The sequence below is a fragment of the Rhinoderma darwinii genome, chromosome 1 (assembly GCF_050947455.1).
Source record: "Rhinoderma darwinii isolate aRhiDar2 chromosome 1, aRhiDar2.hap1, whole genome shotgun sequence".
Lineage (NCBI taxonomy): Eukaryota > Metazoa > Chordata > Amphibia > Anura > Rhinodermatidae > Rhinoderma > Rhinoderma darwinii.
This window is the reverse complement of record NC_134687.1, coordinates 428,503,195-428,527,905: the sequence shown is the minus strand read 5'-3', so window position 1 is coordinate 428,527,905 and position 24,711 is coordinate 428,503,195. Positions and strand designations below refer to the sequence as shown.

The following is a 24,711-nucleotide window of genomic DNA, read 5'->3' as shown; positions in this document are numbered from 1 at the left end:
TAATCTGTATTATTTCAGTAGTTAACTTCAGAAGGTTCTCTCATAAATGCTTGTTTACTTTGTTTAGCATATAAGACATACAGGGGTGATAAGAAGATTTTTGGGGCAGTTGCCCTCCTCCCCCTAACCGATTTCTTGCCACTGCAAGCATGCCTTTATCAAAAAGCACTTTCTTTACCAGACAGCTACATTGATCTTTATGCAGCTTCCCACGAACTTGGATGAAACTGCACTGATGACCTATCTCCCCTGAGGAATCATTTGGTCAGGAAGAAACAAGTTGGGAGACAATTTATCTTACACCAGAGGTTCAACAAAAATCAGGATATTGAAGACAACTGCTAAAAGGAATATCACCATCCGAAAAAGGGGTAGGAGGGCAACTGCCCCAAAAATCTTCTTTTCACCCCTGTATGTCTTATATGCTAAACAAAGTAAACAAGCATTTATGAGAGAACCTTCTGAAGTTAACAACTACTGAAATAATACAGATTAGGAAACCTTATATAGGTGGACTTATGTGCGGTCTTAAAAAAGATGTTGGAAATGCATATTGTGAAAAACACATGAAAGATTGCATGCAACTTTAGTATATGAAAAGTTTTTATGCCTAACAAATTAATAGAAAGTGGTTCTCCTAAACTGACTATATAGAATTAATTTATTTTTTTCAATGTGCTTAAACAGTGTCTCAACACTTTAAAGTAATTCCATAGCCAGAATTGGCAAAGACCAATAAACCTCACCAACAAATCTTCCTGATCAGGGGGATTCCTTGTTTCTAAGACTGCAAGCGAAAGGGATTTGTTAGGTTTGTGCAGCTAAACCAGAGAAGCACATTTTACTGAATAGGGTTTCCCAGGCTGTGTTTCACAGCCATGCCTCTTGAAGTCCTGCTCAGTGCAAAATAATATACTTACACCCAATTTTACTTGAGGCTTACGCGTAACATTTTGACTGAAAAACCCCCCATTATAGGATGTCCGGGCAAGCCAGAAATAGTAATACTCACAATTAACATCGTTACAAGGATATTCTTCTTGGCCACCTGAGAATGTGAGAAGATGCACTCTAGCACAGGCGTCATATCTGGCTTGTACTGTCCCCGCAAGTTTATCACGCATTTGTCGTAATGGGCTGGAGTAAAGACAACAGTAATAAACATGGTAAGACTTTCTGTAAACTATGTGATTAAAAAAACAAATACATTGAATATTGACGGGCGTGGCCTAGCTGTGAATGTGAGCAGACGTGCGGGACTGGAGCTCCTGCTGTGCCCATCCTGAATTACCTATTTGTCCTGTTGAATCCGGGAAAACTTCAACGCCAAACACAGATTCACTCTGGAGGCGGTTGTGCTGGAGTGCCCTGCCACGATGACCCGCTCAAAGAAGCAAAAAACACAGCCGCCGAGTCCAGGGTCTTGTTCCCAAGATGGCGCCGGTGAGGACGACGGCCGGAACAGAGGCCTCCGACTGGATGCAGCAGACAAGCTGGAGAGGTTCGCACGTACGCCTAGAGTGGGAGGCGCGGCTGCACTGCAAGTGCAGTCGGCTGGAGGACAGGCTGCTGGTGGCTCCTCATATGGATCGCGGTACTATGCCTTGGAGGAGGACACGAGGAGTAAATAGGAGGAGGTGAGCAGGACCACGCTGGGTCAGCAGGGTACTGGCGGGAAGATGAGTGCTAGGACGAGGGAATCCTCCTCAACGGACATTTTGGCTGCACTAAAGCAGAATTCCATGGTCCTCACTACGCTAACCTGCCAGATGGGAGGCTTGAAAGAGGAAATTTTGTTGCTAAGAAATGACCTGCAAAAAGTGGCGGAGCGCTCCACTGCTTTGGAGGGGGGAGTGTCAGACATGGAGGATGCTATTCCTGCCATACGGTTTAATGTACAATCACATTCTGAGGCTGTGGCTGCATTACAAGCAAAGGCAGACTGTATGGAAAATCGGCTGCGACGTAACAATGTCCACCTCGTGGGGGTGCTGGAAAAAGTGGAGGGCACAAACCCTGATGATTTTTTCTAAAAATGGCTGATTGATACGTTTGGCAGAGAGGAACTGACTCCTCTATTTGCAGTGGAGAGAGCTCACAGGGTGCCGACCAGACCTGGTCCGCCGGAGCGATCGCCGAGACCCGTCCTCATAAAGATCCTACACTACAAGTAGAGAGATAAGATTTTGAGGAAAGCAAGAGAACGTCAAGATATTTCCTTCAATGGGGTGAGAGTATCCTTCTTTCCTGATTTTTCAATGGAAGTGCAATGGAAAAGATCGCAATTTTTGGATATAAAGAAACGCCTTCGGGCATTGCAAGTTCAGTATTCCATGATGTATCCAGCCAGACTTAGGGTGGTAGCCTTGGGAACTACTTCATTTTTTGAGACACCTAGAGAGGCTGTCAGATGGCTCGACAGCAATGCAAGTCGATTAAGACCTGAAGAAGCGGAGAGAGGGCGCTGATCCCAGCGTGAAAGGGCTTGGACGAAGAGGCCGGCGATACAGGACTGTGGCAGGTGTCTCAGACTTTTGCAAAGACTGGCACTGATGAATAACTTCTGGCTGTTTTTTCTTTTTGAGCTTCCTGATATCCTTTGGAGAACAACATGAAGTGATTACCAAGAACTGGGGGAGAGGTTTTTTGGATATTATCTGTTTATAATGTGTTGAAGGGATGGAGGATTATTCGTACAGGGCAGTGGGAGTAACTGTCAGATGAGTATGGTTTTTTATATAATTGGTATGTTATCAATGTATATGAGGTATGCAGTAATTGCCTGCTGATGCTCGCCGACATGGGTTAAGACACTATCTGTTACCCTGACCCTTTGAGTGGGGTAGGTTTATTGGGTTTACTACAGGGGATGGGGAGGGAGGGGGGGGGGGATTTGACTCAGCCGGTCCGATTTACACAACTCAAGTTGCTGGGTAAGATGTATTGGTATATGTTGAGGTTTGATGGGGTCACTTAAAGGGGTTGTCCGAGATTTTATGTCACTCTCTGCACTGGCTTTGGCCGCTTTGTTGATCTTGAATTATTTTCCGGGTATACGACTCGTCACTTGTGACGTGGTGTATATCCGCTTATTCTGTTGTAACGCGCATGCGCGGCCCCTGTTGTTATCTCGAGAACAGCAGGGACCGCGAGAACAGCAGTGACAGCACATGCGCGTTACGGGCTGTGAAGCAGAACAGCCCATACACGGCACGTCACAAGTGACGTGTCGTATACCCGGCAAAAAATTAAAGATCAACAAAGCGGCCAGAGCCAGTGCAGAAAGTGACCTCACTAGTCAAGTACCCCACGGCAGGATCTGGAAACGGGGCCACTTTGGAAAATGTAAGTATATTACAAATGTATTTACATTTATAAATTACAAGCATCAACACATAGTCATTAAATCTCGGACAATCCCTTTAACTGTTTGTCCTGGAATGTTCAGGGATTGCGTGAATCCGGGAAACGTCATGCTGTTTTTGAATTTATTAGGCAACAGGATGCGCGGGTGATTGGGTTGCAGAAGACGCATATGACTAGAGACTCAGTGTCCTTGATACACAGGGCCTGGATAGGACATAGTTTTCATTCCAATCACACCACTTATTCCAGGGGGGTGAGTCTTCTCATACATAGGGCGGTACAATTTATTTGTCATTATTCCTTTCTTGATGGAGAGGGGCAGTATGTGGGTGTACATTGCTCTTTATATAATTGGTAATGTGTGTTGGTGGTACTGTATATTCCTCCTCCCTTTTCCAGTGTGTGTATTAGAAAAGTTGTGGAAGAACTGTCTAGATTCCCGTAGGTGCCACTAATTTTGATGAGGAATTTTAAAGTAGTGATGAATGCTGGAGCGGATAAATTTCACAGTGGGGATGGCAATACGAGTGGAGGGATAACCGTGTTTGGGAGAATTATTACCGAGATAGGTTGACGGGATATATGGAGAGATAAACATCCAGGACTGTGTCAGTACTCCTGTGCTTCCTCCACGTATCAGTGTCTCTCCAGAATAGATTTGATATTCTGCTCGCCTACAGCGGTACCCTTTATTGCACAGATAGAGTATTTACAGAGAGCTTTGTCGGACCATTCTCCTATGTTACTAAGGGTGGAGACGGAGGGGAGGACAGGGCGTGGTCAGGGGTGGTGAAATTTAATGCATTTTGGTTGAAGCTGATAGAAAATAAAAAGGTCTTAGAGTTGATAAAAGAATACTTTCGGTACAGTGCCACAGGAGATACTGCGGGATGCAATGAAGGCCTGGTTGAGGGGGGTGTTCGTCCAACAAATTACTGCAGTTAAAACCAAGTCTAGACAGCTGGGGGAAACTTTATTAGAGAGTGTGGCAGAGACGGAACGGCAGCATGTTGCCAGATACTTTGCGGAATTGGGTGGAGGCACAGAGGTTGCTAAAACAGCATCAGTTGGAGAGGGCAGATAACAAGAGGATGTTTCTTAAACAATAATATTATGAAGAAGGGGAAACTACAGGAAGGTTGTTAGCCAAAATCGCACAGGCCCAGAGGGAGAATAATTATATACATACAATAAGGGGGGAATGGGGTAGGCAACAGACCGATACGGGTAAGATACTACAAGTATTTCAGAAGTTTTATTCTGATTTATACGATTCTAAAACCGGGTACACACCTCAACAGTTAGAGGAGTATCTAGGGGAGGTTCGTCTTCCCAGATTGGGAAGGGAGGAGAGAACGATGTTGGAGGAGCCTATTTCTCTAGAGGAACTCCAAGAAGCCATAGGGATACTAGCAAACGAAAATGCTCCTGGGCCGGATGGCCTTCCGGTAGAAGTTTTTAAGGAATATGTGGAGGAGCTTACCCCTCAGTTACCGGCTACTCTGCTGGAAAGTTTTGATCAAAATGTCGCATGTATAGCAAAATGGTATTATGAAAAACGACAGCTTATCCCGCAAAAAATAAGCCCTCATACCACTTAATCGACAAAAAAATAAAAAAAGTTATGGCTCTCGGAATTTGGCGACACAAAATAAATTTTCTTTTTTACACTTAGGTTTTTACTTGTAAAAGTAGTAAAATATATAAAAAACAATATATATTTGGTATCGCCGTAATTGTATTGACCCACAGAATAAAGTTAACATGTTGTTTTAATTGCACAGTGAATTCCGTAAAAACGGCACGCAAAAAACCATTGAGGAATCGCTGTTTTTTTCATTTTCTACCCCACAAATAATTTTTTTACCGTTTCCTAGTACATTATATGGCAAAATAAATGGTGCTATGAAAAACTACAACTCGTCCCGCAAGAATCAAGCCCTTATAGGACTATATAGACGGAAAAATAAATAAGTTATGGCTTTTGGAAGGTGGGGTGGAAAAAACAAAAATAAAAATCTGAAAAAGGGCTGCGGCGGGAAGGGTGTTAAGAAATTCGAGAAACAATGGGCTAGGTGGATTGATCATTCTGGATCGGCCTCATCGGAACTCCTGGCACTCCGCTCGTCTCTTTCAGATTAACATGGCAAGAAGGACTGATGTGTGTACTGAGGTCCCAGAGAGAAATACTGTGGTAATGGGCAATGCAGCTTCTCCGCAGGGGTGGAGGTGGTATACAGAGACTGGTAGGGGAAGGGCAATAGTAGGTATGGGAAGGATTCTCTTGTGAGGTTTGCAATTTTTGGCTCTGCTGGTATGACTCTGATATGCACATGAGAGGATTGAGAGAGGAGATGGGCTGGAATAAGTAGAAGCAGGGGATAACCTATTGAACCCTTTTGCAAGATGGACGGCTGAGGGGTTGCGGGGGGTCAGGGGATGGGGGAGTTGGGGATGGGTGTATTTGTTATGTTGGTAATACATACTGGGTCTTTTATGTACTAGCTTCATTGCATTTAAGATTGTATGATAACCTGTAATGCTGTTGTTATTTGTTGAATAAACGAACTGATTAAAAAAAAAATACAAAAATAAAAAAATATATATATATATATATATATATATATATACATTGAATATTGATTACAAAATGACATAAAAAGATGAATTAAGAAATGAAATGGGTAAAAACTATTAGGCCTCATGCACACCACCGTAGCCATGTTTAGAGCCGTGATTTTCGGGTCGGCCAGCAGCGGATGGTCGCCCGCAGATCGCAGGCCATGCACATTATTTTCAATGAGTCGTAATAAGACATGCCCGTTCTTTCTGCGGTCCAGGCTCCCGGGCCATGCACGGACCGTGAAAACCACGGTTGTGTGCATAGCCCCATAGGAATGAATGGGGCCGCAATTCTCCCGTGGATTTTCGGGGGAATTGCGGCCGCAAAAGCACGTTCATGTTTTACCGTTTTCCTGTAGAGAAGATCTACATACATATTTTAGAAACTACATAAACTCAAGATCAAAAAAGTATAAATATAGGTATAAGTGGAATTAGACATTAACTCCTACCCGTCACAGCCATTTTCCGGATTTTCATTTTTTCCTCCCCATCTTCCAAAAGGCATAACTTTTTTTTTTCCCCGTCGATAAAGCCATATGATAGCTTGTTTTTTGCAGGACGAGTTGTAGTTTTTCACGGCACTATTTATCGTGTTGTGGAGTGGAATAGGAAAAAACCTGTGATTCCTCAATCTTTTGAGGGGTTTTGTTTTGACGGTACGGTAAAAATGTCATGTTACCTTTATTCTTCCGGCGATACCAAATTTATGTAGTTTTTTTTGTTTTACTACTTTTACAAGCAATAAACTACTGTATTTTTTAAACTATAAGATGCAGTTTTTAGCGAGAATAAAAAGTCACTGCGATATATTATAGTCGCCAGTCAAGGGACCCCTGACCGCTTCTTACTTAACTCCTTTCTGACCTATGATGTGCCGGCACATGATGGAGTGGGGAGGGGATGAGGTTTGCAGCGGGTTCACGTGCTGAGCCCGCTCCATATACTGCAGGTGTCAGCTGTATTTTACAGCTGACACGCTGCTCTAACGGGCAGGAACAGCGATGGCGCTGTTCCTGGCCGTTTAACTAGTTAAATGCTACGGTCAATAGCTACCGCTGCATTTATAGGGGTCTTCCCATGAAGAAAATGTATGACATATCCACAGGATATGTCATAAATTTTAGATAGATGCGGGTCCCACCCCTGGGACCTGCATCTATCTCTAGAACGGGGCCCCCTAAACCCCATTCTATCTTACTCGGCTCCGCAGTCTCCCGGCCACTTCCTAATTAGGTGGTCGGGAGTTACGGAAACAGCCGAGTGCTCGCTGAGCTACACTGTTTCCGTAACTCCCATAGAAGTGAATGGGAGTTATGGAAAGAGCATAGCACCAAGAGCTACGCTGTTTCCGAAACCATAGCGCTGAAAAGAATGAAATAAAAAGTGATAAAAAAATCGTATGCACCAAAAAATGGTGCTAATAAAAACGACAGCTTGTCCCGCAAAAAATAAGCCCTCACACTGCTCAAACGATGAAAAAATATAAAAGTTATACTAACAAATATTTTTTTTTAACCAATAGTTTTTTCTTTGTAAAAGTAGTAAAATATTAATTTTCTGTTGTCTAAATAGTCTTATAGTCAGGTGCGTCTCATAGTCCGAAAAATCCGGTAAATGTTAAAAATAAAATTTGTGAGTCATAACTTTTTTATTTTTCCGGTGATTGAGCGGTATAAGGGTTTATTTTTTGCGGGGCGAGTTGTAGTTTCTATTGGTACCATTTTGGGCTACATGAGACTTTTTGATCACTATTTTAAAACATTTTTGTGGGATATGAAGTGACCAAAAAACAGCCATTCTGGCGGTTTAATTTTTACGGTGTTCATTTGTAATAGTTCAGACTTTTACGGATGCGGCGATACTAATTTTGTTTATTTTTTACATTACTTTAGAGGGAAAATGGGAAGAGGTTTTTTTTAAAACTTTTAATATATATATATAGAACTTTTTTTTTTTTTTTACACTACTAAGACTTTATCAAACTTTTTTTTACACATTTTATTAGTCCCCCTATGGGACTTAAACCGGCGATCGCTGGTACAATACAATGCAATACTAATGTATTGCAGTATATTGTCATTTCTACAGGAGATGAAGAAGGTAGCCCTGGGGGCCTTGATTAGGCCCCTGGGCTGCCATGACAACCATCGGCACCCCCCCATCGCTTTGCAAAGGGGAGGTGAGCTGTCAGAGGGGACGACCCCCTCTTTTTAACATCTTAGATGCTACGATCGAGATTGATCACAGCATCTAAGGAGTTAATTGGCCTGGAACTGCGCAATCACTGTTCATGGCCATTACTCCCGGGTGTCCGCTGTAATACACAGCGGACACCCGCTTCGCACGCTCCAAACATCAACTCCCCCACCATGACACAATAGTACGTCGTGGTGCGGCTAGGGGTTAAATACTTGTTGGCAAATAAAGCAAATATTGGAAAGATCGGTTAATAAACTAATGTTTATTTGAAGAAGAAATCAGCAGATCAAGCTTTTTACAGACAGTAAACCAGCAAGGATTGCTGAGAGATAGTATCTCAATCACTTTCGTAATTTTGGAGAAAACTGAGAATCAGCTTTAGGACATACTATAACTCTGGGCTGGTACTGAGTAGAGAAACTTATCATTATCAACTTAATTAGATTATATCTAGGAAAAAATAATAAACTTTTTTAATGTAGAGCCAATGAGGAAAATGCACTTCTCACCCTGTTGGAATTGTGTTTCAACCTGTAGGTATCTTCTGAGCAAGTCAAGCACTACTGACTTCATATAGCCACGAATTCCACTACGATATCTGTTAAGAGAAAAAAAAGTTTATTGTGCTAAACATAGCGATCAAGTATTGAACATTACAGTGGTTTTATGGAAGATTAGACTGGATGCGGGGCAACCTAATAACAGTTTCAGAAGTTTCAAAAGGGTTTTCTGGGATTTCGATATTGATGACCTATACTTAGGATGGGTCATCAATATCAGATTGGTGGAGGTCTGACCCCCGGCACCCCCACAGATAAGCTGATTGAAGGGGCTGCGGCGCTCCAGTGAGCGCTGTGGCCTCTTAACTGCTTACCAAGCACAGCTCCATGCATTCAGTGTTGGCTGTGCCTGGTACTGCAGCTCAGTCCCATTTACTTGAATGGGACTGAGCTGCTGTACCAGATACAGACTCTACCGAGTGTACGGAGGTGTGCCTGGTAAGCAATGAGGAGGTCACAGCGCACCGGAGCGGATACTTCAATCAGCTCAACGGTGGGGGTGTCGGGAGTCAGACCCCCAACAATCTGATATTGATGACCTATCGTAAGAATAGGTCATCTATATCAAAGTCCTGGAAAATCCTGTTAAATTAAGGTAAATGTTTTATACTGTTAGAGCAGCATGAGCTTAATTCAATAGGGACTGCCAGCTGCCTATCCCATAAGAATTTACAGTTTTTCTGAACAGATTCTGATCATCTAAATAAAATATGATATAAGTGTGAACTTATATATTTAACACAAATGCGGCTTTCCATGCATAGGCCTGGTTTTGTATTTATTTGGCTGCATTTAGAAATGCCACACTGGAAAATTTTAGATATCATCATAGTTAATTTACCTTTGCACAAGCTGCACAATACTCTGAGTGTTCATAAAAAACACCTCCCTGTCAGCTTTCCTCTGAAGAGTTGCTGCATAGCTATCCAGGATATTGGCAATCTAAAAAGACAGCAAAAATAACCCCAATAGTCAGATAAAAGTACATAAACTTTAGCGTTAATCATCACTTCCAGATCACTAGAGAACGTCTGCAAGGACTGCACATACATGAATGTCACTGCATCTGCTTAGTGAAGTCATCACTAAGGGCCTGTTCACATCACCATCTGTGTTCCGCTTGAGGTTTCCGTCGGGTTAACCCCTCAGCAGAAAGGCAGTCGACTGTGCTATTGGTTCCGTCAAGAACAACGGAACCCTGTCACAACGGTGACAGATGGAAACCATTAGCTAGGTTTCCGTCACCATTGATCTCAATAGTGAGGGAAATGGAAGTTTAGGTTTCCGTTTGCCTCTCCGTTGAGGGGTTAACCCGACGGAAACCTCCGACGGAAGCCCTCAGCGGAAGGGCAACGGTGATGTGAACAGGCCCTTAGTAAGTTTTTACTGAATGTCATATAAATTATCATTTAATGCACTTGGGTAATCTGACTCTTGAAGCCTATACTGACTCTGCTCATATAATAAAAAAAGATATTTATAATATCTGTGCAGTATGTGTGGCCAAGATCATTAAAGGGAAGGTTTCACAAAATTATTATTTTTTTATATATAATATTGCTTTTAGTATGTCATTAAAATAAATTTTATTTATTTGTGTTGTACTTTTTTCTTTCTTTTACTTCTCTACGGGGCTGCCATTTTTTTTTTCATCTCTATATGTGTCGATTAACGATACAGAGATGGAATACGGCACATACATCCCCATAGAGAATGCGAGTGGCATGCGCCGCTCCCACACAGACCAACAGGAAGGTCTTTGGTAGAGCGACATCCGGCGCCATTTTCATGTGGACCGGAAGCCGCGGCCGGACAGTAAGATGACGACTTCCGGTCTCGGCTTCCGGCCATATGTTCAAGGCAGCGCAGGCGCAAGGACTAGAAGCGGAGGCGGCAGGAGCAGGTAAGTTATGTTTGTGTATGTGATGTGTGTGTATGTTAGTGTTATACTGTCTGATTACCACTGTATCTAATCCTCCTACACTGTGCATTCGCTCAGAAAATGGCGGCACACAGAGTAGGAGGTTTGAACATTCAACCCCCTCCTTTCTCCTGGCACTAGCCAGGATAAAGGAGGGGGATTGTGTGAGGACACTAGAGCGAGTGTGTCTACTCCAAATTTGCAGCATAAAGCAATGAGGTTGCTTTACCACATTGCCAATGCTGCAATTTTGGGAATTGCTCCCTCTAGTGACCAGCACATGGAAATGTTATTAGAATTTATTTATAATATTTCCTGACTTGTGAAAAAACCCAAAAAATTAAAACAATGTGTAATCATTTATATACGAACTGTTAAACTGAAAGAAAATAATTTCTAGCGACACATTCCCTTTAAAGAGAGTAGAATCCATGTACATGGTAGAATGTACCCCATTTATAAAATGGGTCTTATGACATGTTTGTTTTAGTAAACAATGATTCTGGAGCATCTTTTCTTAGAACTTGGCGTTGTGTTATTTCTGCTACACATTTATGAATAAGTTGACAACTTTGAGTTGCCAGTTGCGGTGTGTCCCTACAGTCTCACACTGTCCAATCAGTATTCACATTTTCAGACTATGTCAGGACACCCCTCTTTGACAAGGGGAATACTGTACTGTGGCCTAGCAGATGATACAAGTAAACGCAAGTCCATTCATACCTGTTGGCTAGGGAACTGGCACAAGACTGATGTGATATTGCTGGCATACTGAGCCATGACTTTACGTATAGATTTTTCTACAGTTGGTGGTATCCTAGTAGATACACTGGTCATAATCTCCTGCAGCTCTAGAAGAGGAAGAGAAGGATCCCGCAGTGTCTTCATCAACTTGTACACCCATTCTTTTACCTAAAAGTACATGATTAAATAAACAGTTTAGTCATCAGAAGCATAGGATGGCGTGCAGATTGCATTTATATTCAGGATTCATGCCTCATTAAGTAAAATGAAAGACTAACTTTGGTAGTGAAGTATGGATCTGGCAAACAGTATCCATTCATCACATTGATCAGATTTTCAAGCACATTGTGGAACACCTGATGAAGCTTCTCTCCAATGATGGGCAGGGTCTGCTGAGGTAGGAGGTCTCCAGTGAACAGTTCTGCCTAAATACCGAGCAAAATGAGAAACAAGAAGCACACCATAAAGAACAGAAATTAAAATGATGTATAGTCTTATCTGTATCAAGACAACAAGTAATTTCACAAAAAGGGGATTTTTTGAGTACTCACTAAAGTAGTTTTCGCATCCAGTCCAATGGGGGACACAGACCATGAGTATATTTCTGTTGTCACTAGGAGGCATGACACAAAGAAAAAAAAGAAGTGCCGTCTGATGTTGAAGAAACAGAAAGATCGTCCTCAATTCCAGGAGGTTGATGGGAAGACAGGATTCTAGCAAGGTTGATGGGAAGACCACGGGCCTTGAGCCGTGAGGTTCTGAAACGGTTTCTTCTCAACCACAGAGACTATGTGGACAGGACTTTCCAGTGGAGTGTGAGAAAGGAGCAGCCTTAAAGAGGACCTGTCACCTCTCCTGACATGTCTGTTTTGGTAAATACTTGTATTCCCCAAGAGATAACAACTCTGGATCATATTTTTTTAGAACTCTATGTACTGTTCCTCTGTTATTCCTCCTAGAAATGTATGAATAAATTGGCAACTGGAAGTTATCGATTGGGGGGGTTGTCCTGAGCGGCGGGTACTTTGCGCAATAGGACGAGCATTCTTGTCCTGTGTAACAGCCGTGTCCACGCGCGATCGGGAGCGGGGCAACGGCTGTAATACACAGCCACGCTCTAATGGCGGAAAGAACTTCTTCTCTCCGCCATTAACCCCTGGAATGCCGTGATCAAAGCTGATCGCGGCGTTCAAAGTAAATAAGGAGGGGGGACTGCCCTTTGATCGCGTCACAGAAAATCCCTGTGACGCGATCAAAGCCCATAACTTGTATGGCCAGACAGCCCAGGGTCCATTGCAGGAACCCAGGGCTGTCTGACCATATTTCCTGTTGTTAGGGCATACTAAGGTATGCCCTAACCACTGCCTGTGTACAATCAGTACACAGGCTAATGTACTGGCATATAGATCTATGCCAGTACTGTACAGTTAAAAAATCTAAATGAAAAATCCCTTTATGGGATTTAAAAAAAAAAAAAAATACACAGAAATACACATTTTTTTTTACAATAAATAAACGTTTTAAAATATAAACCCCAAAACATGAAATAATACATATTTGGTATCGCCACGACCGTAACAACCTGAACAAAAAAAAATATTAAAACTGCAGCGGAACTACTTTTTTTCTGCATTTTCACCAAAATAAAAATGTATATAAAATTTAAACGATAAATGTATTTGTACCAACAAATGGTACCTACATAAAGTACAACTCGTCCTGCAAAAAACAAAGTCTCATACAACTATGAGACCGTCGTACAGACAGGGGAAGTTGAATTTGCAGGTCCAATGAATCTGGAGAGTAGTTCCACCGGGAAACAATTGCCCTTTGAAGAAGTGGACAAGTGTGAAACTGAGCAAACGGAATGGCCTCAATCTAAGCCACCATGGTGCCGGAGTCTCATGCAGAAGCAAGGAGAGTCGGAAGCACCCCTCCACAGAGTCCTTACTCTGAGCAGATCAACTTCTCTGGAGGAAGAAACACCCGTGCCAACTGGTTGTTGTACATCATACCCAAAAAAATAACCCTCCGACAAGGAGTCAGGCAGGACTTGGAGTGGCTGACTATCGAAATAAATTGGGTCATTGTATCCAAAGTGATCTAGAGACTAGCTGGGTTGTCCGCCCTAGAAGGAGAATTGATCAGAATGTTGTTACGGTAAGGGACAACTGAAACCCCCCCGGAGCGAAAAAGCAGTATTACCACCAAGAGGATTTTGGTGAAGACCCATGGGGCAGTTGAAAGGCCGAACGTGAGTGTCACACACTGATAATGTCAAGGGAAACGGCAAAGAGCAGAAAGCGCTGATGGGACGGGCAAAATAAGGATGTGGAGGTACACGCCCTTTATGTCCTCCGAAGAGAGAAAATTTCCCAGATCCATTGAAATGATGACTGAGCGGAGGGACTTCATGCGGAAATGACTATCTTTAACGTTGGCCAGGATAGGGCGGATCGACCTGTCCATTTTGGAAACAACAAAATTGCAGTACAAACCTCAATATTCCTGATCGTGAGGGACAGGTATAATTTCTCTTTAATGGAGGAGTGAGTCACTTGCCTAAAAAATGCAGCTGCCCCGGTAGGCGACTGAGGAGGTGTGGACTGGAAGAATCGGTGGTAGGCTTACAAACGCTGTTTTGTACCCAGAAGATACGACTTCCCACAGCCAGACATCCGTGAAGCACAGAAGTCTGCAACCCACCCTAGACTTGAGTGGTGGAGCCCCTTCAGGCCAAGCTGGCTTCATCCGCTCTGGGCTTTGCAGCTTGAGGGTGGGGTATCCAAGAGGGACGGGGCTTGAAGGAGGGCTTGTTCTTGGAGTCAAGGTGAGACAGTTGCCTGGATGCTCGCAGGATGAGAAATATGCGAAAGCACGAAAACAGGGTCGCGGTTTCCTAGAGGTTGTTGCACGATGGACTATGGTCTGAGGCAGGTGTGAGCTCTTTCCACCTTCGACTTCTGAAATTACCTAACCAAGGCAGGTCCTGAAAAGAGCAGTCAAGAACCGCTTTGAAGCAGTGTCGGCAGTACAGGATTTAACCCAGGCAGTTCTGCGGATAGCAACAATGGAAGCAAAGGTGTGGGAAATAAGGCGTCCTGCATCCATGGAGGCTTTGCAAAGATATTTTGTTGCACTAGACAGCTGATGAAAGAGGTCTACTAATTCTTCAGTGGGTGCTCCAGAGAGAATACCGAGGCGAAGTTGGCGAACCCATTCAGTGGAGGCTCTGCTGACCCAGGAAGTAGCGAAAATCGGTCTCAAGGACGAGCTAGTAGCTTCAAAAGGAGGACCTAGAGAGGGACTCTATGTGGCAGCCCAAAAGAATAGCGGAACAAGGATGCGTCCCCATGAGAATGCGCCTGGCATGGTCTTGGCCAGGTGAAAGAAAAGACAGTCCATCGCTGGTGATTTAGCACTTGAGATGTCTTCTGGAAAAGGATACATAAGATCTAACTGAGCAGAATAGGAAAACTAGGTTACCTAGGTTACCTAGGACCTGCTAGGGAGACGGCTTCCTGACTGCAATTAAACTGTCTCAGGCATCTATTTTCCCTCAGGCCCTCTCTACAGACCCTAAGGGCAGATCCTACCTGATTCCAGTGAGTGTAGTGCGATCCTGGCACCAACACCGCAGCAGCTCCCAGCAGAAAGTCCTGTGTGCTGTGTCACCGGCTCGTCCATGCTGACTGAAGGAGAGTAGAGAGCAAGAGGAGAAGACCAGCCCCTTCCATGCTAAGATTGGGTGCTAGCAGTCACGTGGTAACTGTGCACCAATTACGAAGGATGACCAGATGTCGGAAACCACACCTCTAAAAAGCAGGAGAAAAAGGGCAGAAAATGGTGACCGGGATTAGTGAAAAATGGTTGCCAAGAGATGGAGACGTGAAAGAGGCACTAAGGTGCACCTGCACCGAGCCCGCCGGGATGCGTGGGATAGAAAATATGGCGCATGGAGCATCTGTTCTATGTATAGGAGATGTGGCAAAAATGTGTCAGCCGCGCGACATGCCCGCATGTTGCGTCTGGGGGGGTATCTTGCAATATTCCTTCCCCCATTGATTCAGCCAGCTTTACTCCCAAAGGCAAGGGACCAGCAGACACAGGAGCATGTGCTTGTTTTCACTTCGCAGCAGGACAACGGGGCAGTGAGGTAAACACAGAACGCCCACTGTTAAATGGGTAAAAAAAAAGGGTACAGCGTCACCGATTTCCCAGCTAGAAGAGAGAAAGAGAAGAAATGTAACATAGAAAAATAGAGTAAAGACAGGGGTGTCCTCTCCCTACGGACACTAAGCTAAGACTAAATTAGCTCAGTGTCTGTAGAAAGGGTATATCCTGTAGGAGGGGCCCACACTTATTCTTAGTGTCACGTATCCTAGTAGCAACAGCATATACTCACGGTCTGTGTCCCTCAATAAAACGAATAAGAAAATTCTCAAATAGCATAGACAGGAACAGCTCAGTTAACATACGGGTACAAACATCTTGACACAGCACTTATTACTTACTTGATTAACTTTTGATGGGTCATCCAAATCAATACGGGCCATAATACAGCCAGATTCTAGGACAGCTCCGGGACGCTTCACATAACGAATGTGACCAGGCTCCTGTACTAGTAATGTCATGACCATCTTCATTACCTGCAAAACATCCATTGATACATTTTGTGACAATACCATTTACAGTACATGGATGTAGCAAATAAAAAAACAAGGTTCTTACATCTTTCTATGTTTTTGATTTGCTTTCAACTTTAAGGCTATGTTCACACGGGGTATTTTGCCGAGTTTTTTGACGCGGAAACCGCGTCGCAAAACTCGGCAGAAACGGCCCGAGAACGCCTCCCATTGATTTCAATGGGAGGCGTCGGCGTCTTTTTCCCGCGAGCAGTAAAACTGCCTCGCGGGAAAAAGAAGCGACATGCCCTATCTTCGGGCGCTTCCGCCTCCGACCTCCCATTGACTTCAATGGGAGGCAGGAGAAAGCGTATATCTCGCTGTTTTATGCCCGCGGCGCTCAATGGCCGCGGGCGAAAAACGGCACGATAATTGCCGCGAAAATCGGCGTGCAGGGAGAGGAATATCTGCCTCAAAGTTCCAAACGGAATTTTGAGGCAGATATTCCTCCCTCAAAATACTCCGTGTGAACATAGCCTTACTATTCTCTAACATTTCTTAGATGAAATCTCAGCCTGTATTTATTTTTTATCCTAGACCATCATCATTGGTCAAACAATCTAAGACAAAAACAGCAAGAGAAAAAAAAAAAAAAAAGCGTAGTGTAGAAAAATACCTCTATCTCTGCAAAGCAATTTCCTGCACTGACATGTGACCCATCCTCCACTGTATACTGAAGTAATTTGCCAGTCGAAGGTGATCGCAGTACAGTTGGGTCTTTTTCCTTTTCAAAAACACAGGTCTTGTTACCAATTGTGATACGATAGCTGCAAGTATAAAATGTAAAAAAATATTTGTTCATGTGAAAAAAAACTGAATTTATATATTATATAGTGAACAGTGAATGTAAATAACATTTTCATAGCAATGTTTAACCACTTGTGGACCGCCCATAGACTATAAACGTCCGGGCGGTACGCAATTAACTCTGCAGGGCCGTTCCAGAACGTCCTGCTGAGTTAGCAGGGTTGCCGCTCCCCGGTGGAATTTAGCTCCGTGATACAGCTGTATCATGGAACTTTAACCGGAGACCACTCAGCGTGGCCTCCGGTCATGTGATCGTTGTGACAACCTGTCACAACGATCACATTGCTCCTAACAGCAGCGCTTACGCGCCGACTGTGAGGAGCTCTGTGATACAGCTGTCTAGAGACCGCTGATATCACGGAGCCTTCACCCGGAGACCACGCAGTGTGGTCTCCGTTCATGTGATCGCTGTGACAGCCTATCACAGCAATCACACTGCTCCTCCCAGCAGCGCTTGCGCGCCGACGGCAAGGAGCTCAGCTATGTGAACACTGTGACAGCTTGTCACAGCGGTCACATGCGTGCCGACGGTAAGGAGCAGACAGCTGTATCACCGAGCTTCAGAGTGGTCTCTGGTCAAGTGATCGCTGTGACAGCCTGTTACAGCAATCACCAGTTGCATCTTCTACCTCTCTGGCAGACTGCCAGAGAGGGAGAAGAATAATGTAATGTAAAAAAAAAAAAAAAAAAACACACTTGTTTTATTTCAATAAAAATTTTCCCTATAAATAAATTTGTCTATCTGCTACACGGCAACTTTGGCCACGCACGACACTATGTCGCTATGTCCCATAGGCTACATTGCATATAACAAAAGTAAATGTGGTTGTGTCGCAAAGCGCAAGTTGCCACGACATGACATTTACAAGAAATCCAAACTGTCGTGTCGCAGTTACTTGCAGGTCATAACGCAACCACATTGACATTGACATTGTCGGACAACCTGTGTCGTGGCCAAAGTCACCATGTAACTCACACAGAGTATTTTGCAGTCAGAAAAAAATCTTCCTCTGATTTTGACCTGGCTGCACTTTTATGCCGTGTTATTTGCCCGATGAGATTGAGGACCGCAGGCATAAAACGCTTTTTCTGCCTCCCAACCGCCTGGGAAAAAACAAAAATTTTGGCCTTACATTGGCACTGATTCCGACGTGGTTTCCACGTCAAAATTAGCGCCAAAAAACTCTGTGTGAACTAGGCCTTAGGGTGACGTTAGATATGGCGGATTCATTGTAAATTTTACCTGCGGCTTTGCGCAGAAAAGTCTGCAGCGGATTACAGTACAAGGCAAATAGATGAGATTTTACAAAACTCATCTGCATGCTGCAGACATTTTACACGGCAGATTTTAAAATCTTTGATCTGTTAAATTAATATCTTGAGGTCCATTTTCCATAAAATAATTATTTTTGGGGTGTCAAAGGTGTTTTCCAATCCACAAAAATTGATGGCCTACCTACGGACCCTCTCGTGTGAATAGAGCTTTAGCCATCAATATCTGATCGGTGGTGGCCCGTCTCCCCACAGCCCAGCTCGTACGATCGTCACTTCCCCTTAATTTCCTTTACTGCTCACACTGTGAATCACAGACACACTTTTAGCGGCGGTTCACAGTATTACAGTATACACTTGAATGGGAGAAGGCTGTAAAACTGAACTGCCGCTACAAGTGTGTCCGTGATTCACAGTGTGAGCAGTAATGGAAATGAAGGGGAAGCAGCGCTCGTACGAGAACTGTGGCCCCTTTAAAACAGCTGATCAACGGGGGTGCCGTGTGTCAGACCCTGACCTATTATATATTGATGGCCTATCCTGAGGATAGGCCACCAGATTTTGTGGACTGGAAACGTCACATCTGTAATGGTTGTATGGTGTCGGTGGTGGCCCGTCTCCCCGCAGCCCAGCTGTTTTGAAGAGGTCGCGATGCTCGTACGAACGTCGCTTCCTCTTCATTTCCTTTACTGCTCACACTTTGAATAGCGGAAACACTTGTAGCGGCGGTTCAAAGTATTAGGCTGGATTCACACGAGCACATTACATCCGTAATGGCCAAGGGGAGAGAAAAGACATGGACCGCACATCCACAGTATACAATGATCAATTGCGGCTAGGCAAAATATATAAATATGAACGAGGTTCTTTGTAACATTTTGATCAAATTGTATGCAAGCCCACTTGCCACTTCACGGCGACCTCTGAAAGTGGGTCCCTACTCTAACGGTTGCAGCACCGCATGGCGGCTACCGCCACCGCAGCGCCGCTCCTGCAGAGGGAGCAACCCAGGGGCCCAGAAGCACCCATGCCTTCAGACCATGCCAAGCCTCCTTGGCTCTGGGCCACGTCCCCCCACAAGTGCAGCACTACAGCAACAGACACCACCACACAGCACCACAACATGTGAACAGATGGAAATGAGCTCACCTTGCCATGCGCCCCCAGTGGCCAACTGAGAGTACAAGCAGGAGCAGGAACACTTATCAGGTCATTCCTAAATTAAAATCAGCTGGGCCTGAAATGTGGAGTGCTGGTACCAAGTAAAACAAAAAAACAGAGGGGATAGACTCTGTATAATAATGTCCAAGGGGAGAGAAAAGACATGGACCGCACATCCACAGTATACAATGATCAATTGCGGCTAGGCAAAATATATAAATATGAACGAGGTTCTTTGTAACATTTTGATCAAATTGTATGCAAGCCCACTTGCCACTTCACGGCGACCTCTGAAAGTGGGTCCCTACTCTAACGGTTGCAGCACCGCATGGCGGCTACCGCCACCGCAGCGCCGCTCCTGCAGAGGGAGCAACCCAGGGGCCCAGAAGCACCCATGCCTTCAGACCATGCCAAGCCTCCTTGGCTCTGGGCCACGTCCCCCCACAAGTGCAGCACTACAGCAACAGACACCACCACACAGCACCACAACATGTGAACAGATGGAAATGAGCTCACCTTGCCATGCGCCCCCAGTGGCCAACTGAGAGTACAAGCAGGAGCAGGAACACTTATCAGGTCATTCCTAAATTAAAATCAGCTGGGCCTGAAATGTGGAGTGCTGGTACCAAGTAAAACAAAAAAACAGAGGGGATAGACTCTGTATAATAATGTCCAAGGGGAGAGAAAAGACATGGACCGCACATCCACAGTATACAATGATCAATTGCGGCTAGGCAAAATATATAAATATGAACGAGGTTCTTTGTAACATTTTGATCAAATTGTATGCAAGCCCACTTGCCACTTCACGGCGACCTCTGAAAGTGGGTCCCTACTCTAACGGTTGCAGCACCGCATGGCGGCTACCGCCACCGCAGCGCCGCTCCTGCAGAGGGAGCAACCCAGGGGCCCAGAAGCACCCATGCCTTCAGACCATGCCAAGCCTCCTTGGCTCTGGGCCACGTCCCCCCACAAGTGCAGCACTACAGCAACAGACACCACCACACAGCACCACAACATGTGAACAGATGGAAATGAGCTCACCTTGCCATGCGCCCCCAGTGGCCAACTGAGAGTACAAGCAGGAGCAGGAACACTTATCAGGTCATTCCTAAATTAAAATCAGCTGGGCCTGAAATGTGGAGTGCTGGTACCAAGTAAAACAAAAAAACAGAGGGGATAGACTCTGTATAATAATGTCCAAGGGGAGAGAAAAGACATGGACCGCACATCCACAGTATACAATGATCAATTGCGGCTAGGCAAAATATATAAATATGAACGAGGTTCTTTGTAACATTTTGATCAAATTGTATGCAAGCCCACTTGCCACTTCACGGCGACCTCTGAAAGTGGGTCCCTACTCTAACGGTTGCAGCACCGCATGGCGGCTACCGCCACCGCAGCGCCGCTCCTGCAGAGGGAGCAACCCAGGGGCCCAGAAGCACCCATGCCTTCAGACCATGCCAAGCCTCCTTGGCTCTGGGCCACGTCCCCCCACAAGTGCAGCACTACAGCAACAGACACCACCACACAGCACCACAACATGTGAACAGATGGAAATGAGCTCACCTTGCCATGCGCCCCCAGTGGCCAACTGAGAGTACAAGCAGGAGCAGGAACACTTATCAGGTCATTCCTAAATTAAAATCAGCTGGGCCTGAAATGTGGAGTGCTGGTACCAAGTAAAACAAAAAAACAGAGGGGATAGACTCTGTATAATAATGTCCAAGGGGAGAGAAAAGACATGGACCGCACATCCACAGTATACAATGATCAATTGCGGCTAGGCAAAATATATAAATATGAACGAGGTTCTTTGTAACATTTTGATCAAATTGTATGCAAGCCCACTTGCCACTTCACGGCGACCTCTGAAAGTGGGTCCCTACTCTAACGGTTGCAGCACCGCATGGCGGCTACCGCCACCGCAGCGCCGCTCCTGCAGAGGGAGCAACCCAGGGGCCCAGAAGCACCCATGCCTTCAGACCATGCCAAGCCTCCTTGGCTCTGGGCCACGTCCCCCCACAAGTGCAGCACTACAGCAACAGACACCACCACACAGCACCACAACATGTGAACAGATGGAAATGAGCTCACCTTGCCATGCGCCCCCAGTGGCCAACTGAGAGTACAAGCAGGAGCAGGAACACTTATCAGGTCATTCCTAAATTAAAATCAGCTGGGCCTGAAATGTGGAGTGCTGGTACCAAGTAAAACAAAAAAACAGAGGGGATAGACTCTGTATAATAATGTCCAAGGGGAGAGAAAAGACATGGACCGCACATCCACAGTATACAATGATCAATTGCGGCTAGGCAAAATATATAAATATGAACGAGGTTCTTTGTAACATTTTGATCAAATTGTATGCAAGCCCACTTGCCACTTCACGGCGACCTCTGAAAGTGGGTCCCTACTCTAACGGTTGCAGCACCGCATGGCGGCTACCGCCACCGCAGCGCCGCTCCTGCAGAGGGAGCAACCCAGGGGCCCAGAAGCACCCATGCCTTCAGACCATGCCAAGCCTCCTTGGCTCTGGGCCACGTCCCCCCACAAGTGCAGCACTACAGCAACAGACACCACCACACAGCACCACAACATGTGAACAGATGGAAATGAGCTCACCTTGCCATGCGCCCCCAGTGGCCAACTGAGAGTACAAGCAGGAGCAGGAACACTTATCAGGTCATTCCTAAATTAAAATCAGCTGGGCCTGAAATGTGGAGTGCTGGTACCAAGTAAAACAAAAAAACAGAGGGGATAGACTCTGTATAATAATGTCCAAGGGGAGAGAAAAGACATGGACCGCACATCCACAGTATACAATGATCAATTGCGGCTAGGCAAAATATATAAATATGAACGAGGTTCTTTGTAACATTTTGATCAAATTGTATGCAAGCCCACTTGCCACTTCACGGCGACCTCTGAAAGTGGGTCCCTACTCTAACGGTTGCAGCACCGCATGGCGGCTACCGCCACCGCAGCGCCGCTCCTGCAGAGGGAGCAACCCAGGGGCCCAGAAGCACCCATGCCTTCAGACCATGCCAAGCCTCCTTGGCTCTGGGCCACGTCCCCCCACAAGTGCAGCACTACAGCAACAGACACCACCACACAGCACCACAACATGTGAACAGATGGAAATGAGCTCACCTTGCCATGCGCCCCCAGTGGCCAACTGAGAGTACAAGCAGGAGCAGGAACACTTATCAGGTCATTCCTAAATTAAAATCAGCTGGGCCTGAAATGTGGAGTGCTGGTACCAAGTAAAACAAAAAAACAGAGGGGATAGACTCTGTATAATAATGTCCAAGGGGAGAGAAAAGACATGGACCGCACATCCACAGTATACAATGATCAATTGCGGCTAGGCAAAATATATAAATATGAACGAGGTTCTTTGTAACATTTTGATCAAATTGTATGCAAGCCCACTTGCCACTTCACGGCGACCTCTGAAAGTGGGTCCCTACTCTAACGGTTGCAGCACCGCATGGCGGCTACCGCCACCGCAGCGCCGCTCCTGCAGAGGGAGCAACCCAGGGGCCCAGAAGCACCCATGCCTTCAGACCATGCCAAGCCTCCTTGGCTCTGGGCCACGTCCCCCCACAAGTGCAGCACTACAGCAACAGACACCACCACACAGCACCACAACATGTGAACAGATGGAAATGAGCTCACCTTGCCATGCGCCCCCAGTGGCCAACTGAGAGTACAAGCAGGAGCAGGAACACTTATCAGGTCATTCCTAAATTAAAATCAGCTGGGCCTGAAATGTGGAGTGCTGGTACCAAGTAAAACAAAAAAACAGAGGGGATAGACTCTGTATAATAATGTCCAAGGGGAGAGAAAAGACATGGACCGCACATCCACAGTATACAATGATCAATTGCGGCTAGGCAAAATATATAAATATGAACGAGGTTCTTTGTAACATTTTGATCAAATTGTATGCAAGCCCACTTGCCACTTCACGGCGACCTCTGAAAGTGGGTCCCTACTCTAACGGTTGCAGCACCGCATGGCGGCTACCGCCACCGCAGCGCCGCTCCTGCAGAGGGAGCAACCCAGGGGCCCAGAAGCACCCATGCCTTCAGACCATGCCAAGCCTCCTTGGCTCTGGGCCACGTCCCCCCACAAGTGCAGCACTACAGCAACAGACACCACCACACAGCACCACAACATGTGAACAGATGGAAATGAGCTCACCTTGCCATGCGCCCCCAGTGGCCAACTGAGAGTACAAGCAGGAGCAGGAACACTTATCAGGTCATTCCTAAATTAAAATCAGCTGGGCCTGAAATGTGGAGTGCTGGTACCAAGTAAAACAAAAAAACAGAGGGGATAGACTCTGTATAATAATGTCCAAGGGGAGAGAAAAGACATGGACCGCACATCCACAGTATACAATGATCAATTGCGGCTAGGCAAAATATATAAATATGAACGAGGTTCTTTGTAACATTTTGATCAAATTGTATGCAAGCCCACTTGCCACTTCACGGCGACCTCTGAAAGTGGGTCCCTACTCTAACGGTTGCAGCACCGCATGGCGGCTACCGCCACCGCAGCGCCGCTCCTGCAGAGGGAGCAACCCAGGGGCCCAGAAGCACCCATGCCTTCAGACCATGCCAAGCCTCCTTGGCTCTGGGCCACGTCCCCCCACAAGTGCAGCACTACAGCAACAGACACCACCACACAGCACCACAACATGTGAACAGATGGAAATGAGCTCACCTTGCCATGCGCCCCCAGTGGCCAACTGAGAGTACAAGCAGGAGCAGGAACACTTATCAGGTCATTCCTAAATTAAAATCAGCTGGGCCTGAAATGCTAGGAGTCCCTGCCTCGCTGCAAGACAACTGTCCCGTACTGTAATCATGTTTTCAGTACGGGACAGTAGTTCCACGGAGAGGCAGGGACTCCTAGTATCGTACATAAGTATGATGCTAGGAGCTCGGCTCCCTGCAGTGTGTTCGGTCCGGGACTTGCGGCCGAAATACGTCCGTCCTTTACGGACGTAATGTGCTCGTGTGAATCCAGCCTTACAGTATACACTTGAATGGGAGAAGGCTGTAAAACTGAACTGCCGCTACAAGTGTGTCCGTGATTCACAGTGTGAGCAGTAATGGAAATGAAGGGGAAGCAGCGCTCGTACGAGAACTGTGGCCCCTTTAAAACAGCCGATCGACGGGGGTGCCGTGTGTCGGACCCTGACCGATTATATATTGATGGCCTATCCTGAGGACAGTTTTTTGGACTGGAAACGTCACAACATCTGTAATGGTTGTATGGTGTCAGGGAACGAGCTCCGTAAAAAAAAATTCTAAAAGCCAATTTGCGCACCATTCATTGTAAGCGCCACCTT

The 24,711-nt window shown here is 45.5% G+C and overlaps 1 protein-coding gene across 3 annotated transcripts in view; it reads right to left on the bottom strand.

The window, feature by feature from the left end:
• Window positions 1–24,711, bottom strand: part of ACACB (acetyl-CoA carboxylase beta) — a 251,264-nt gene that overhangs the window by 69,577 nt on the left and 156,976 nt on the right. For all 3 annotated transcript variants that reach the window (XM_075830496.1, XM_075830503.1, XM_075830512.1), the window contains 7 exons: window positions 16,717–16,867; window positions 15,930–16,064; window positions 11,694–11,840; window positions 11,395–11,583; window positions 9,592–9,692; window positions 8,700–8,788; window positions 1,013–1,137 (listed from right to left, as the gene is read on the bottom strand). In XM_075830496.1, coding sequence (XP_075686611.1) covers window positions 1,013–1,137; window positions 8,700–8,788; window positions 9,592–9,692; window positions 11,395–11,583; window positions 11,694–11,840; window positions 15,930–16,064; window positions 16,717–16,867 — 937 coding nt within the window. The remainder of the gene's footprint in view (window positions 1–1,012; window positions 1,138–8,699; window positions 8,789–9,591; window positions 9,693–11,394; window positions 11,584–11,693; window positions 11,841–15,929; window positions 16,065–16,716; window positions 16,868–24,711) is intronic.